Source organism: Adiantum capillus-veneris, unplaced genomic scaffold (assembly GCF_014529385.1).
Source record: "Adiantum capillus-veneris isolate H3 unplaced genomic scaffold, ASM1452938v2 Hic_scaffold_979, whole genome shotgun sequence".
In the NCBI taxonomy this organism is placed as follows: domain Eukaryota; kingdom Viridiplantae; phylum Streptophyta; class Polypodiopsida; order Polypodiales; family Pteridaceae; genus Adiantum; species Adiantum capillus-veneris.
Window position 1 is genome coordinate 21,368 of NW_028221934.1, and position 18,752 is coordinate 40,119.

The window sequence follows — 18,752 nt, forward strand, 5'->3', positions numbered from 1 at the left end:
AACTCAGACTACTAAGATCTCACAAGTACTCCTACTTCTTAGCTACATCATATTTACGTATGCAAGTTAAGATTGGTGATGATCCTTTTAAATTATGACATGATGATGGGAGCACACATGATCTCAATTCTACATATGTTGCACAAAAGTTGAAATCACATATGACTTGTACAAATTATAAAGTAAAAACAACTTTCCAAGGAACTAAAATAAATTATGTGTATAACGCAAAAGATTTGCAATACCAATTAGAAGACTTTGTTGAATCATGAGATTTCTTAGTAGCACCATTGCAAAACACAAATTAAATTTTGGATATGCCTTGGAAACATCATTTTAATCCAAAAATTGACTATGATAAGCATACACTCATTGCCACACATATTGAAAACCTTTCACATTACAAGCTAACCAAAGCTAGAACTAGAACCTCTTATTAGTCACACTCAAGCTAAAATGTTAGCTCAAAAACATAACAAACAATTTTTGGTTTTAATCAATGTATTTGAAACACATGAAGACCAATTGTCTTATTCTCAAGATTTTTTTTGATGAAATATATATATATATATATATATATTTGTTGAAGATCTAGCTTCAGGATTATCTCCCTTTAGAGTGGAAGGCCACATAATACAATTGATTACAGAAAGTGCACCACCTTGCACCATATCATCAAAATCAAATCGAATAAAGAGAAACTCAACATCAAATTGAGGAATTAATAAATCATGGTTTAATTAAGCCAAGTAGTTTACCTTTTGGTGCACTAGTTCTCTTAGTAAAAAATAAAACTAGTACTTATCGTTTATGCATTGACTATAGATCACTTAATAAAATCACGATAAAGAATTATTTTCCTATTTTACGTGTTGATGACTTACTTGATAAATTAAGTGGTGCATCCATATTTAGTAAAATAGATCTTAAATATGGATATCATCAAGTACGTATGATGGAAAGTAATGATCATAAAATTGCATTTCGAATGCAAATTGATCATTATGAATTTCTTGTAATGCCTTTTGGTTTAACAAACCCACCTATGACATCTTTACACATGATGAATTACATATTTTTGAAGCATCAAGTGTTGTGGTCTTCTTTGATGACATTTTGATTTTTAGTAAGAATGGAAAAGACCATTATGAACATTTGGATTTGGTTTTTGAATTGTTTCGTGAAAACCATTTTTTTTTGGATCCTAAGAAAAGCTTATTTTTCAAAACTGAGATTGAATATTCTCTCGCAAAGGAATTCGTGTGGATCCTAAGAAGACTCATTGTATCAAGGAATGGAGTAAACCTCAATCTATTCATGAGATTCGTTCTTTTCTTGGTTTATGTAGTTATTATAGAAAGTTTATTCAAAATTTTTCATACTTGGCTTTACCACTCACAAACCTTTTGAAAAAGAATACATCTTTTGCTTGAAATAACAAACATTAAAAATATTTCAAGACACTCAAATATGCAATAACACATGCCCTTGTTTTACAAATTCCTAATTTCAAAAGACCCTTCTTTTTTGTTACGATTGATGCTAGTGGGTGTGGTATTGGTACTATATTAATATAAGATAATCATTCCATTGCATATGAAAGTAGAAAGTTGAAACCCAATGAACTTAATTATAACACTTATGACAAAGGATTGCTAGTTGTTGTGCATGCTTGGAAACAGTCCTGATAGGATCTGAATTCTTGATTAAAACCGATCAGCAAAGTATTCATCATTTGTTGTCACAACCAACTATCTCTGATCGTCACATTAAGTGGTCATTAGTCATTCAAAGTTTTCATCCACTCATTCAATATCACCCAGAGCACGAAAATAAGGTTGCAGAGCACTAAGTTACATGCCATTGATTAATAACGTTTATGTTGTGTCTACTGAAACTTTTTCAAAAATGATTGATACTTATGCTCATGACTCTGACTTTACTACTACTGACATTTATGCTTACTTTTGTAACCATACATCTTTTGTTCATGCACAATACTCTTTTCATGATGGGTATTTGTTCTTTAAAAAGCGATTGTGTGTAACCATTGCATTTTGTCAGCTTATCCTCAAAGAGTGACATGAACCACCTTATATAGGCCACGATGGTATTTCTATAACTATTCACATATTATAATATCAATTTTATTGGCCCTCCCTTCGAAAAGATGTTGTTACATATGCTGCACAATGTTTTGTTTTCCAACAAGTCAAGCGTCATCATGGTAAGCAATATGGTTTTTTGATGCTTTTACCTATCCCTAACTCTCCTTGGAAACACATTTTCATGGATTTTATTACTATATTGCCACTCATTGGTGCACAAAATGATATGATTTGGACCATCGTAGATAGATTTAGCAAGCAAGCTTACTTTCTACCTTTCTTAAGCATATTTTTGCTTTGCATGGAATGCCTAAATCTATCATATTTGATCGAGATAGACGTGTTTGCAATGATTTTTGGGTGACACTTTTCACAAATTTGGGTACTCAAATTGACCACTTCATGTGGAATCTAATGGACAAACCGACAAGATCAATAACACCATTCTAGATCGTTTACAAACATATGAGAGACCAGGAACTTGGGACACATACAATCACTTGCTTCAATTTGCATACAACAACAGTCCTCATTCATGCACGTGAAACCACATGCTGATGAAATCACTTGGCAAGACACCCAAATCTTGGAGCAAACAAAAAAAGGAATTCACAAAGCACAACATACACACATTAAACAAACAAGTAAAAGAGACAACCCATGGAATTCAAAGAGGGAGATTTTATGATGCTTCGCATTGAAAATAGATGTCTTAAGAGCATAGAGACCAGTCTTATTGTCAAGCTAGCACCACGGTATTATGGTTCCTTAAAAATCAATAATCGTATCATTGCTAATTTATTTTGATTAGCTCTCGCTGACTCTTGGAAAATTCACAACACATATTACATAAGTCTTCCTTGCCCTTTCAAAGGTTCTCTACCATCACTCCCTATCATTGATGGTCCACCTTTTTTAGAAGAAGATTTTAAAATCCTTGTACATGAGGTCATCATAGACCATCAAAACACTTTGATATGCATTGGTATGTTGCATCACAAGTATTCGCTTGTATAAGAATCATGGTCTTGATGCCAAATAGATGCCACATAGGTTTTTTCACTCTCATCCTAGTATCTTAGAAGCATATCAAACTTTTAGAAGCTAAAAGTTTTATTCTTTACCTGAGGTTCGCCCTTTTGCTGATGATTGTGGTATTTCATACCTAAGGTTTGCTCTTTGATGATACATTATGGTAAATTGATGTTGAGGTTCGCCCCTTGACTCATTTAGAGCAATACTTGAGCGAGGTTTTGCCCTTTAAACAATAAAAAGGTAATTTCTTTTCACTGTTTTCATGCTCTTGTTGTCTTTGTTAGAGGGCCTGCTAACAAAGATCTCTTTCAGTTTAATATATATTTGGATGTGTGGATTGCACGTACCTTTTTGGTTTCCTTTTTCAAGATATTATGATCAACAGTGGAAAGTTTTCTCTGAGTACTTCACTTTATTCAAATATATCGAGTGAAGATCTACCTCATCGCCACACACTTTTTGAAAATTCCTAGTTTTTTTCTATTTCTTTCAATTGAAGGTAGTTGTTTCCCTATCGTGGAGGACTGCTATCACTATTACTACTTTTGGACAATTTATCAATTTTGCTTATGTTTTATTCTCAAACACCATTCAAAAGAAGCAATGTAAATAGAACTCTCCTTTACCTACTATTCTTAGAGAAAAGCAACCACTTCTATTTTTGGGTGTATGCATGAGGAGAGAAGGAAAATGCGCACCACACTTTTTCATCATAAATCAGCTTCATGAGGAAGATGAGAGCTCCGAGAGAAACTTGAGCAAGTGATCTGTTGTTTTAGTCCTCTTTTGAAGCCAACAGCGACATCCAAGCAAAGCTACAGAAGATACACTTTCTCTTTTTTATGCTAGTTTTCTTCCTTAATCATGGCATACACTCTCCTGATTGCATAATTCATGCTCTCTCATCTTTCATATATTTATCTTATTGTAATTCATGCTCCATAAGAGAATAAAGAGGCAGAAGGCAAATATGCAATCATATTGATTGAGCGGGATGGTTGGTACCCAATATGATGTCTTGTGTTTTGATTATTGTATATGTTACTCTCTTTGTGTATTGTGATTATTTAATTAATCATTTTGTTGAGTTTATTTTTATTTAAGAATCAAAACTGTGTTGAAAGTGTTGGGAAGATTTCAGGAAGCCAACACCACTAGTAGATACATCCATTCTGTTTAGTTTGTGGCATGGAAGTAGTAATGCAAAATCTATTATAGCTAGATCAAGAATGAATACATTTGCAAGTAGTTAATAATCATGTGTTGTTGAGGAGAAATAATTTAACTGATTAGCATTCAAAGATTAAGGCTCTAAAAGAAGGATTGATAGTTTTGATTTTTTAATTCCCATGTTGGTTTAATGCTGAGGACGTTTGCCTTGAGATGGATTTTTCCATATCGGATACATAAGGCAATGAAGATGGTACTTTTCTTCTTTGGAAATTTGATGAAACCTATTTACAAAAAAAGTGGTAATGGACACTTTAAGTCCCATGCCTGAGATAAACACTCTTTCTTTCATGAGAATTACGAGGGAACCTCTCTCCAGGGGAAGTACGAGCACAATCCATCATATAGTAAGGCATGGAGCCATGTGGTAATGACGGATCCTTCTCACTCTAATGGGAGTGAAATTATTAACTCTACAGATGGTTCTACATTTTCACAAGTAAAGCTACAACAATGGGAGAATTTTTCTATCGAAGATGGGTATTACTCCACAAGGGGAGATTAGGTCTCCCCAATCTCGGAAAATAAAAAATCCTTTCAAAACATCTTGAGTGCATAAGTGAAGGGTGAGTTTAGGAAATGAAAAGACCATGGAGGTGGAAAGTCAAAATACTTTTTGTGTGCATAAAAATAGAGATGGTCAAATGCACCTTATACATTTGTGTTTTTCTTCTTAATTTTCTTTTCTGTAGCGTTTTCAAGCCATTAGAGCCATTAGAAAAGCGTTTATTTTTTTTAGAGCCATTAGGAACATGTTTTTAAATTTTTAGAGTATGTGTACCTATGGACTTATACATTTTTAAAAATTTTAAAGTATGTGTACCTATGGACTTATACACTAAGTACCAACTAAGTGCCAAATTCTTTTTGAGTGTCATGATAGTTTGTGGAACTCATTGTAGTCTAGATGTATGCATTAGCTTGAAGACAATTTTATTGGCTAAGTTTACGTAAAGACGTACATGAGTTGTAATTGCCAGGCCAAAATTGTCAAATGACAAAAACAAAGCATCGCAAGTAGGCGAGCTTTTACATCCTTTAGAGATCCCTAATGGAAAATGGGAGAGCATCTCTATGGATTTTATTTTTGTTCTACCTATGACAATTCATGGCCATGAATCTATCTATGTACACTGTTTGACCAAGTTGTGTAGGTTTATTCTCACTAAGACTATAGTAGGGGCTCCATAACTTGCAAGGCCATTTGTGGAAAATGGGTGCAAATTATATGGCCTTCTCTAAATATTATGGAGGCATCACATTAAACTTGTGATCGCATGCAATTCCATTGATACTCATAACAAGATCACATATACTAAATCTACAAGAGTATGATCCTCAACTTTGTTTGATGGATTCGTGTCCCCTCTTATTGCTAGGGTGCAAAAAAAACTCTTCCATATAGTCAAGGTAGCTAAGTCACTAAATGAGTAAAGGGTTAAACAAAGCTTCAAAATGTTACTAAACTCTATGCAAAGAGTTGTAAGTGTTCATGCACAAAGCATAATGAGATAAGAATACATTTTTTCATCAATAAAAACCCTTCTTAAAGGGGTGCTAGCCTGTAAAGCCAAGCCATATGCATTTATTGCTTTACCTTCCTTTTGGAACACCCATAGAAAACCTTCAGAACATCTATCTTGCACATCAAAGTGTTTTTCATGCATTTTGGTGGATATAGGGTGTCCCATCATTGAACATATGCTTTAGACATTCTTTATTGCTTCCACCTCTGCACCTATGGCTTAAAAATAGGCAATGTAATGTTGTTCTTGCTACAATTATATTTGATCGTATTCTTATTAGTTTAGTTAGAAAAACACCATTATCTAAGTTCCTAATTAACATTTCCTATGATTTTATGGTACTGCAACCTTGTGCAATTGCACCTTCTTGCATACGTTTTCATGAAAATGAGTCAATCCTCACCTCCTATAAAACAGCAGGCAACATCTTGGCATGGAGCTTCAATCATGCCTTTTTATCATATGTAAAATGGGCCAATCATCACCCCTCGTACAAATTAACGATCAAGTTCTTGGCTTAGCTTAGCTTATGGGACCAATTTAAAAGTACAAATATGAAAGTGTATGTTTGGTCAACGTTTGAGAAAGTGATTAAATACATGTAAAGACCAATGGTTTGAGTGGTGCAATTAAGTTAATTTCCACATTGTATAGCTTAGAAAACCTCGAGCAAACATGAATAATTGCTGGATTGCTCCACTCTCTTAGGTTTGAGTGCAGACCATGTGGAAAACCTTGCATGGGAGATGCTTGTCAGGTGGTTGTGCCTTATGAGTGATCCCATCTCACTCTCCATGGTACTCTTGAACAATCTAGGTCTTACTACTAATGACTCAATCAAAACCAAAATGTGTGCAATACATAGACGAAGGAAACAAAACGAAAATGAAACATGCTTAAGGAAAGAAAAAATTCAACATATATAGAAGTATGTCAAAGAGAAACACTAATTGTCCTACTCCCGTAACGTGTCCTTTGCCCATACAGTTCAATTCTTCCGATTAACATATCCGCTTAAGGAAATAATTTGTAGTTGGCTCATCAGTGAGGTATTTAATTCCATTATTGATTGTATTATTGATGTTTAAAAATTGCCCCGTGAAGGACGAGAATTGTGGGAGCAATATCCTTTCTTTGCCCTTCCATTTCATAGCCACTGTTTTAGCATTGAAGAGAGCCTAGGGTTTTTTTGGGTCGGCCAACAACGTTGGCGGTATATGAAAAGTGTCTAGACTATTACAGCCTCTTCTCAACTTTGCACTGCGCGATCTCGACGACGAAGACGAAGCAGAAGCAGTTGCGGCATAAGCAGTCATGGTGCGTTCTTCGACAGACTGCTGTGGCTAGCTTGCCTTTCCTCAGTTTAGTTCCCTGGTTCATTTCTGTCTGTTTTTCGTCTGTGTGCAGACGGTCAAGCGCCGCAACGGTGGACGTAACAAGCACGGAAGAGGCCACACCAACCCCATCAGGTGCTCCAACTGTGGGCGTTGTGTGCCCAAGGTAGGCTAGTTTGTCCTCCCCCTTTTTTGTCTGCGTTTTCTTCTCTGCTAGCTCGTAAATGCTGGTGGGCATCCAGTTGGAAGGATGGCATGTATCCTTCGGTCAGATCAGTAGTTTTCTTCTTCTGGTATGCACATGTGGATTGCGTCTGTATACATTAGGCTGCCTGGGCTATGTTTCTGCGTGCTAGAGGACGTGTGTGTGGGGCCGAGAAAACAGTGCACATCGGAGTAGGCAATGCTAGAGTACATCCAGAGGCTGCAATTCGAACATTTCAGACAGTCGTTTTTGAAGCGCAGTTTCTTTTTCCTAATCAGGACATGCCTTTGCATTGTATACTGCCTGATTTGTTGCTTGAGTTTCATCATTGACATCAAACTAGGCAAAGGTATTGCTGGAAGTGATTATTATATTTTAGAAAATGGTCTTTTGAGACGCTGGCGCTTGCATTAGTAGACTACTAACTGCAGCTAGATGCTGAAAGTTTTACAATCTCTAAATCTCAGGACAAGGCTGTTAAGCGGTTTCTTGTAAGGAACATTGTTGAACAAGCTGCTGTGCGAGATGTGCAGGATGCTTGCGTTTATGATGGTAAGCCTTTGAGAACTTTGCTTGAATGGGGCTGAGACATGGAATTCACTTTTTAATTGAATAATTTTAGGGTACGCACTTCCCAAGCTTTATGCCAAAATGCAGTACTGCGTTTCATGCGCCATTCACTCTCACGTTGTCCGTGTGAGATCCCGCACAGCAAGAAGAGTTCGGGAGCCACCTCAAAGGTTTAGACGCAAGGTAAAATCCCGTTCATATCTCTTCATTCGGTTTTGTGACATTCAGTTCTCTCTAAGGCATGCTGTTATCCTTGGTAATTGGTATACATTTGTGTTCTGCAGGAGGATATGCAGAATCAGAATCAGCGTACCAATGTTCCTGCTGTTAGGAAGTGAAGCGGCGTTTAATTAGTGCATAAGCCAGGAGAGGAAGAAGGCTCATGAATTTTGACTTCTATCATAGAACTCTTAGAAGAGCATGCTACGAGCATTGCCACTGCTGTTGAAGCCATCAATTGGATGGACGTTAAGGGACTTTTGAGTCTTTAGGACGGGCTTGTATTTGATGTTTTGGAAATGTCTTTCTAATGTTTTTTCACACATTTGCACGGTTCCTGGACGCTGGCTGTGACGTGTGCTCTATTGCATGTAGACGGGTATAGTTATTTTCTGTTATTGTATTTGTCATTTAGATTTTTCTGACCTCATAATGGTGTATACATATTCCTACTTACTGTATATGTGTCATTTAGGTTTTTGATTGATCATGGTTTAAACTTGCTCATGCAGTGGTCTAATGTGGAAATTAATGCTATCTTCTGTGACTTGTTCTTCTGAGCATTTAGAGTTGCATAAATTTGCTTGCTCCTTTAAAGAGGGCAAAATTAACCTTCACTTTTGGAGGAGCGAAAATCTTGAGCTTGTGGTATATTGGTGCGCTTAGAACTGGTTCAGACTGCCGAGAAGGCGCTTCTGGACTGCAAATAGACAACCACCTTCAAATTCACACATCAACAGAATTTGCTGGCTGTTGAAGGCTAAAGCTGAAGCAGAGATAGAACGTCTGCTGGGCTGTGTCAATGTGGAGTGCAGTGATCAATGTGGAGTGCAGTGATGGCGCTCTCGCTTATGGAGCCTTGGTGTAAGAGGGTACAGTGCCACCTGATTCCGTGGTGGGTCCTGAAAAGGGAGAGTTGTGCTCACCAATCCCTGGAAGCCACAACAGATGGATATCCCTTCGTGGGTGACTTCGGCCGGCAGTCTGAACCGGACCTAAGGACCTTAGGTATTAAGTGACAGTCTTGTACGTGCCGCCTTGCTGATAAATTTGTCGGGGTATTGAATGGAGGGTATCCCTGAAATTGAAATTGCTAAGCTGTTGTGAAGTGTATGGATCTTTGATTTGTGCTATGTAAACGGAGGGTATCCCTGAAATTGAAATTGCAAAGCTGTTGTGAAGTGTATGGATCTTTGATTTGTGCTATGTAAACGTATCAAGGCATTTGGCTGATGATTGAGTATTTAAAGGATTTTTATGCTCAGTTGATCTTATTGCACATCACCAGAGCGTAGAATGTTGAGCAGAGGCATGGTATTCTGTATGCTACAACCGATCCAATTCTGTATACTACAATCGATCCAACACTTATTTGGTATGTATTAGGAAAAGAGGTCAATCCAGTTTGTATTTACTTTAAGCTGTTTCGTGATCTGCTTTTAATGTAAATCTAGCTACAAGTTGGTCCTCTCTCTCTCTCTCTCTCTCTCTCTCTCTCTGTGCGTGTGCTGTGGCAAGATTTTTAGGTGATGCATGCCATCATGCCTTTTGACTGACGGTCTTGATGCAGCTTTTGTAAGATGTTATAATCGGTCCCTTGGACTATTTTATGGCTCCTAAAACATGTTCTGTGCATATTCTGCAATGATCCTTAAGCAGAGGAAAGCCCTGAAGGATAGGTAGTTAAGAAGGTCATTATAGCTGCTTTACCTATGTTAAGTCCTTGCCTATCAAGCAATCAGGGCATTACCCATCTGCCTTATTCATGACAGTGAAACTATTTCGAACCAGTTGCTTTCCAGGGCTTTGGTTGTCCATCCTTCTATTTCTCTAGCTTCCATGGCAGGGCTTTGTTTGTCTATCCTTCCATTTCTCTAGCTTCCATGGCCCTCACCTGCACAAAGTAACATCTCAAATCCTCAAGCTTCAAGCTTGTGACCTGTAACAAGACAGGTCACAAGACAATTGACCTTCCAATCTGCAGTTTGATCTTTGGCATCCGTAACAGCATTTTCTTCCAATTGTCGACCATTTCAAATTATTGAATTTAAATTGGTCCATAATAAGTTTCCTTTAGGCTTACTGTCAAGTTTTGTTAATACTTGGATGATCATGAAAGCGATGCTTGGTTCCATATTTATCACCAATGAGGTAGTGAATCTGAGCATACCTTTACACGTTTAAGCTTCTATCTTACTTAAGTTTTCTTGGTTAGGTCATTTAATACACCTCTACACTTGAGGTGGGTTGTAGAAATTATGGCATAGAACAGTCGCTCTAATTGACCTCCTCCACACCATGCACTCATGTTTTCAAGTTATGTTGTTTTGGGCCTCCTCGTGGGCAAGACGATCACAACTGTAGCTCACTCTTGATTATTTACACTCCACACATCCTATATGCATTTAATAGCGTTGCCATATGGCAGTTGTTGGGCTAGCCCCCCTCTCCAATAACCCCCATAAAATTGGCTACAATCATGGTTAATTTTGCTCTAGAAAAATAAAATTGGAGATAGTTGCTAATTGGAATTTTTCGATTGGCATCTCACCTTTTTGGTGGGCAAGACATTAGTGTTGGCTTGGCTTAAATTTTTTATTTATGGGGAACAAAAAATCACTCAGAAGTAGATTAATGGCTTATCCATAGAATGATGAAAAAATCCGAAATAGGGATCACTCCTTTACAAAGGAGGAGATTGGCTTTTTTAGTTCGTGGGATGGTACCTACCCACGAACTAGTTGGTCCATGAGGCAATCGTCCATGAGATAGTTCGTGGGAGGAGATCAAGCTTTGGTAGATAGAGGACTAGTTGCTAGCTCTATTTGTTTATACGTGTTTAGCATTTGTTGACTTAGTCTTTTGAATTTGATATGCTTAGGATCATATGAAGACAATGTAAGGTCTCAAAGATATTTAAGGCCTTTTGCATATGTAAATAAAAATTTGTTTCATTTCATCTCTCTCTCTCTCTCTCTCTCTCTCTCTCTCTCTCTCACACACACACACACACACACACACACACACACATTTGCCTTGACATAAAAGGATTTTGCCTTCGATTGTTGGGAAATATTCATAGTCTCGTAGGCACGAACTTATTTCTCTATTGGGTTTGTATCTCTGACCTCCTATCACCCTCTAGCCCATACACACACATTTGCCTTGACATAAAAGGATTTTGCCTTCGATTGTTGGGAAATATTCATAGTCTCGTAGGCACGAACTTATTTCTCTATTGTGTTTGTATCTCTGACCTCCTATCACGCTCTAGCCTCTTAAAAGATCCTCACATGCATGAGTACATGCATCTATCTTGGGCACATCCTCTAGGGATCCTTGTATGCCTTCTCTATTCCTCTCTCAATTTGTAGGCCTGTACCCTCGTCTCATTCGTAAACCTATATGGGTTCAAATTAGATGTTGGTGGATCAAAGGCTCGGACATCTACATAATATTTAATCAAGGTGAAGAGGCACGTGGGCTTGCTAAGTTAAGGGGGGACAAGGGAGAGTAAGTTCAAATAAGTGCTTACAATCATATGGAATTTTTATTGTGTTAATATAAAATTGTATTATCAATTTATAAAAAGTGGTTAAATAGATGGCTTTAAAAAAATCAAAAGGTATTTTTAATTGAAAGATTCCCTCAACAACAACAAGAACAATGCGCTAGTCTATATCACGCAGCAACGGGCAATGATGAAGCACGTAGATTTGCAACATTATTAGTTGGGAAGGACGGATACAACATTGAGAGAGAGAGAGAGAGAGAGAGAGAGAGAGAGAGAGCCCTAATTAATGGCCTCCACGTGGCCTGCCTCCTCCTTCTTACTCCTCTACCTCTAAATCTCCTCATGCATCTTCTCGTCATCTCCACTAATTATTTTCTTGTAGTCTGTATCCCCTACCTTATAAATAGTTTAGATATTACGAAGGGTCATATTTAAAAAATAAGGTAAATGGTGTACATTGCACATCAGCCTTTTGAAACAAAATAAAATAAAGACACATTAAAATTTGAAACAAAAGAATATTTTAATGCTTTTGTACTATAAGAAAAAATAGGTTCAATAAGCATAGAAAATAATAAAACAATTTAGTGAAGTGAATTTTTATGAAATCCTTAAATGAAAGGATTTTTTATCAATACCTCACATAGTATTTGGTAAGTCTTTTTGCATGAGTGACGAGTTTCTTCCTTATATACATGCAAACTGCAAATACTAGTAGAAATTTTCAAATTTGCAAGATGTTTGAACTATTTAATAATATATTTTATCGGATTTTTTTTCGTTTATCATCCTTTGTAACCGACTTATCTTGATTTTCAACCGGCTCAAGGCTAAGCTCGAGTACACCTTTCTTGAACACTCACCTCACATTATGGGACCAAACTCCTATGAACATATTGTTTAACCTTTTAATCTCTTAAGTCTTTTTCAAGCATGCCAAAAAAGTAAATATAGCTTTGGAGAATAGGATTCTATTTACAAGACTTTGAGCCCCTTAAAGACACTTGTCTTACAAAGAAAATTGAACTACCTTCACCCTTTTTCTACTAAGGTCTTTAGGAGGCCAAAAAGTTGTTACTTTAGATAAAAGGTTGGTGACCCAAATGGGTCTTGATCGTCCCCATATGGGTATATTTTAACAGCTTCTTAGTTTAGCATTTTCTCAGCTTTCTCAAGTAGGCCCCTTTTTTTCTTTGTGTGTAGTGTGTTTGAAATAGAACAATCGCTCTAGACCAAAGAGTGTTGTGCGTTTCGGCGAAAGGGCAGTCACGTTTGTGACTTTTACCTTTCCGCCTACTACCGCTGTGTGCACGATTGGCTACGTGTCTCACCCGTTCTGAGGTATCCAGCGAATTGAACCCAACACCTTTGTGTAGTGTGTTTGAAATAGAACAATCGCTTTAGACCAAAGAGTGTTGTGCATTTCGGCGAAAGGGCAGTCACATTTGTGACTTTTACCCTTCCACCTACTACCGCTGTGTGCACGATTGGCTACGTGTCTCACCCGTTCTGAGGTATCCAGCGAATTGAACCCAGCACCTTTGTGTAGTGTGTTTGAAATAGAACAATCGCTCTAGACCAAAGAGTGTTGTGCGTTTCGGCGAAAGGGTAGTTACGTTTGTGACTTTTACCCTTCCGCCTACTACCGCTGTGTGCACGATTGGCTACGTGTCTCACCCGTTCTGATGTATCCAGCGAATTGAACCCAGCACCTTTGTGTAGTGTGTTTGAAATAGAACAATCGCTCTAGACCAAAGAGTGTTGTGCGTTTTGGCGAAAGGGCAGTCACGTTTGTGACTTTTACCCTTCCGCCTACTACCGCTGTGTGCACGATTGGCACTAACAAGCACTCACAATCTCAATCTCTCATAGGGTGCACAAAAGGGAGCTACGATCAATGGAGATTCCTGCATGGCCCACCATAACCTTGGCCTTTTTTGCACCTCTTGCCCACAGCTTTGCTACCGCTTCTAACGGAAAGTCACTACGTCTCCCTCCTACACAATTGCAGCGATGTGTCGATGGTGGACTGCCAAAAATAGGCTTGTAGAGCGACTCAGACACTGCAGGATCAAGTACAATGTTGGTCGGGCTGCATGTGCACTGATTAGCTACCAGTGGTGGCAGGCCGGTAGAACAGCTGCCGCCGCAGTATGTGCGCGAATTGGCCTAAATCGACCAATGGAGACTGGGGAGCATGCAAGCGGTAGTTAGTCAGAATGTACGTAGCCTATTTGCTCACATGCATACACAATTTGGTTGGGTTTCCTACTTCCCTGCCATTTAATCGATTTGGCTAAGACTCATCGTAATGGTGTTCGCATACATCCGCACACACTCTCCTTGAGTCATGCAGGCGAGCCATGCTTCAAATGTGTGATCGCTCCTTGCGAGCACAATTTTGTTTGCTTCTCTCTCTCTCTCTCTCTCTCTCACTCACACACACACACACACACACACACACACACACACACAATACTAGTAATGGTACTGGTTCTACTACTGATACTGGTAGTACTGGTACTGGTACTACTCGTACGGTTACTGCTATATTGCTTTACTAGTACTGGTTGTACTGGTACAATATATATTGGTACTGGTAATTACTGGTACTACTAGACGATACTAGTACTGATACTGTAACTATAGACTAATGTTACTGATACTCCTATATTGCTACTGGTACTTACTGGTACTACAAGACTATACTGGTATTGATATTGGCACTATACACTACTGGTACTGATACTCCTATACTGCTACTGGTAGTACTGGACTTGTACTGGTACTGATACTGATACTGATACTGGTACCTATTTGTACTACTGAACTATACTGGTACTGGTACTGACACACACACACACACACACAGACTGTTTTTACTGTGTTGCTATTTCCCTGGTATATTTTTACTGGACTGTTGGCTTGGGGTACTTCTACTGAATAACTCTCTTAAATTCACTATGTAATTTTTGTAGGGTGGTACCTTAATGGTACCTAACCCTTAGATACTAAATGGGTTATGGATGTGCTACCACCTCCATAGTTTGTAGGATGTTCCCCTATGCATATTATAGCTCCTCCTAAAGTTTCGTTGCATTCCAAGTTTATTTGGTCGATGAAATGGCATGATGACCTAGAGCGGTGAGATATGACATTGACAAAGTTCCCACGTTAGAGAGTGATATTTTGCTAGCTGTGTTGATAGTTTAGTTCTCTTGGTTCTCTTCTTGAGGTGGACACCCTCAAAGAATCTTCGTGTCCCATCCGAGTCATTTCCCTGACTATTACAATGTTAGTGCCAGACAGCTATGTTGTAGATGTTCAATTGCAGCGACCGACTAACATTGGCACCTTTGTCATAGAAATGATCCTTAGATGGTGAGTGACTTAGTCCTATTTGTAGCATTCTTTTCTAGAGATTTTGTTACCCATTTCGTTCACACCTTAGCAGTGAAGCAGCTAGACTCCGGGTTTAGTGCTTGGCGAAAGCTAAAAGTAGAGGACATGCGAGATCTATTATTGATAATCAAAGAGCGTTGTGAGTGAGATATGAAAGGCATTCTTCAATTTTCTTGATGCTTTGAAAGTACTATTTTGCAATCCATTATATCTTCAATTTTCCTTGTTTTTTTTTTCATAGATTCATTTCAGTACCTAGGAGTAGGGTAATTAGCAATTACCACCATGAGATTTAGACTGAAAGTCAGGGCAAAAACTGTCAAAAACCATATTTTGACAAAAGAGACCATAACTCTGAGAATATAGAAAATTTGATGCTCAGAGCATAAAGCTATCAAAACCCAAAAATTTGGTGCCAAGGAGTATCACCAAACTCACAGGAAGAAAATTAAGAATTTTCATTCTGTTTTATGAAGGAACATGGATTGCGATCCATGTATCTGTGAGGCTGTTTGACCAAAAAGTGAAACCTTTTGACAAAAGGTGCTTCCAGGAAACAGAAACCAAAAATTAGGGTTAAATTTGAAAGCCAACAAAGAGGTAACATGTCAGGGTTCTGGAGTAGTGTTTTCTTGATGTATTTGCAATCAGGCAGATTATATTGGAGTAGAAACCCTATTGTAGGAGACTAGGTTAGCCACATATCCACTAAAGAGAGTGTAATCAGGGACCATTGCCAACCTTAGAGCCAATTCTTGAGGAAATTATATCTGATACTTCTTTAGAGAGATCTTATACCTACATGGCTGAAGGTTTCAATAGTGTGAGTTCAAAGAGGGAACCAACATGGCGGCAAGACCATCCCAACCCACACCAACTATGAAACTATTGCACTTGAAATATCGCTTTGAAAATGAACAAAGTGTAAAGATTTACAAGGATGGTATGGATCACTATTGCATAAAATTAGAGGAAAGACCTAGTGAGTTCAAGGACATAGTGCCCGTGGACTATAGTGGTGATCGATACTTTGATGACAAGAGTACCATGTATTTAGTTGTGTGAAATCCCTACATTGTGGACAATTGGGGATTGACAGGCACCAAGGGCAAAATTGATGTCAAGCCTAAAGACAATCTGCCAAAGCTAGACATTCCTAATGTACTTGTGGGGTTGTTTAAGTGCAATAACAAAGAGTAGTTGCTCTATTATAAGTGCAAAAAGCCCTACATTGGAGAGTTATCGAAGCAAAAAAGCTTGTATGTCTTTACATATATAGAAGGCAGAGATACCCATGTAATCATGCTTGCTAGGTATGGGCAAAGATACTCTATTGTAGACCATAAGGAGCTAGAGAGATATGCTTACTTTGGAGGACCATTCCATCAGTATTATGTCACTCCTAGCACATATAGACCAACTATCTCAAAGACAAGGCTAGAAACAACAACAATGAGTCCTTTTAGGACCAGGGTAAAAGACTCATTCAGCTGACCACAATTTTCAATACCAAGACCAATGGGATCCTTGAGTTCAAGGGTTCCAATGATCACACATCGGGCAATGAAGCTCAAAGCACAATCCATACTATGAGAGTCCCAAAAAACTAGATTGAAGTAAGGGATGTGCGACCAAACAAGAGAGCTATTGAGAGAACTCCAACTAGAGTTCCTAAGTGGGGGATATGAATCAAGAAATTTCAATTTAGGAGAACCTAGAGTAATGAGGATGGTAGTTGAAACGTACACTAATGAAACTAGAATAATGGTTTTTGCTAAGAGGTTGGAGTGATTAGTGATCTCCTTTGTCCATGAGTTGTTGGCTATACTAGAACAACAACTAGAAAGTACTCAAGAGAAAGCCTACTGTGGAACGGGTGTCTAACCTCACTCCTATCTTATTGCAGATTTAGCGAGAACCACGATTAAATTGTCAATCCGTGGGACGAACCTGACTCAACTAGTGCATAGAGGCTACAAGAGGTTGTCAATCTCTCGAAAAACAACAAACAAATCGCATCTAACTCAAGCTACACTCAAGTGACTGAAATCACCAAAAGCCAATCGCTCATCGGCAAACAAATCACATCCGTTACAGCATCAAATGACATCCAAATGTAATGAAACTTCTAGGACAAGTTTATAAGACCTAAGCACACATGCTTATGGTCTCAAATCCAACTTTAGGTCAAGTGCAAAAATCACGATTATTAACACCAGTGGATTTTTGACCTAGTCGTTTTCGACCCAGAATGCATTTAAATGCTTAGCAACGATGTCCCAATACCCCACCTATACTTAGTTTTTGATTTTGAAGTGTAAATTCCTACTTATGATGAAATTAGACCGCGGGTGACCGCGGGTCGGCGATACCAAAAGCTACAAATTATCGCGAAATGCTTACATCAATGCGTAGAGCTCTTACCTGCGGTTGCAACGCAACAAACGCGACTACAATGTGATAACCAAGGAGGGAGTAGGAAGCACGAGAAGGAGAGAAGTGAGCGCCTTTAGCTCACACTGTGTATTTCATTATCCAAAACTTCAAAATAACTTACAAAAATTGGCTTTTATACCTTAGCCAAGGTTTTTGATGGTCAAAACTAATAATCTGGGAGCTCTAACTAAAGATGGGTAAAGACAGGTTGATACAATATGGAAGCTTGTAGCGCCGGCTCATCAATTACAAAGTTTATCCAGAAAATAGGAGTTACAATATTCCCAATTTATCAAAGTAATAAGTGTTTTTACAATGAGAGCTCCAAAAAATGGTATCCGCGTTAGCTTGTTGCTAACATTCCCTCCGTCCTCGCCTGTGTCATCCCTTGACACAGCTTTATGGGCTGAAATAGTCTTTCAGTTGACAACTGGCGAGGCGGTCTTTAAGTGCATGTAGAGCCTTTTCGTATCTGATCTTTCTCTCTTTGTCTGGCACCTACAAAAACTACATAGTGACTTTGTTTTTAAGCTCGATTGTGGAGTAGCCGACAAATCTTGAAGTCAGATTGCTGATCACTGGCCCAAAAGTCTTCGTTTGCCAAGTGAAAAACCCTGTGAACGCTTCCTCAAACGCCAACATATTATGAGAAGGTAAGAACATGCAACGGGCATAGAAGCCATAGAGGACTTCTTCAGAAGGTTGGCCACTGAGATCGTAGCATAACCCCTTATTGCCCTCAAGAAAAGACATCCACGGGGTGCCTGCTTCCTCTGGCTCATGAAAGACTTCAATGCAGGTGAGCAACATTCAATAAATTCTGTAAAGCATAGCACTTGAAAGATCAGGTAGACTTTTGAAGAATGACATGGCGCTTGTTAGGGTTTCACCATGTAGTCCTCTATTGGCATTCCCTTTTTTGGAGCTGGCAATCTTGGATAATTCAGCCATGTAGGCCGCTTCTTTGTTATTGCCTCATGTGCTTGCCACGTCCTTACTCTTGGTACAGGACAAAAAGTTGGATCCTTTTGAAGTACCGTTGGTGCTCTTGTGAACAGAATCAAGTATCTTGGATTCTTGTTCAACCAGCTCTTTCTCCACTTGGGGTGGTGGACTTCGTCTGCGCCTTCTACTTGCATGTATTTATAAAGTCTTTCGTCGGGATATGGCAGT

General features: G+C 38.5%; 1 protein-coding gene across 1 annotated transcript; it reads left to right on the forward strand.

Moving 5' to 3' along the window:
- The first annotated feature begins 7,075 nt into the window (after nucleotides 1-7,075).
- LOC147416435 (uncharacterized) lies at nucleotides 7,076-8,569 on the forward strand. Its single transcript, XM_086508369.1, has 5 exons — nucleotides 7,076-7,216; nucleotides 7,307-7,399; nucleotides 7,906-7,990; nucleotides 8,061-8,191; nucleotides 8,293-8,569. The coding sequence occupies exons 1-5, from the start codon at nucleotides 7,214-7,216 to the stop codon at nucleotides 8,344-8,346; spliced, it is 366 nt and encodes a 121-aa protein (XP_086364495.1). The 5' UTR covers nucleotides 7,076-7,213; the 3' UTR covers nucleotides 8,347-8,569.
- Nucleotides 8,570-18,752: the final 10,183 nt, after the last annotated feature.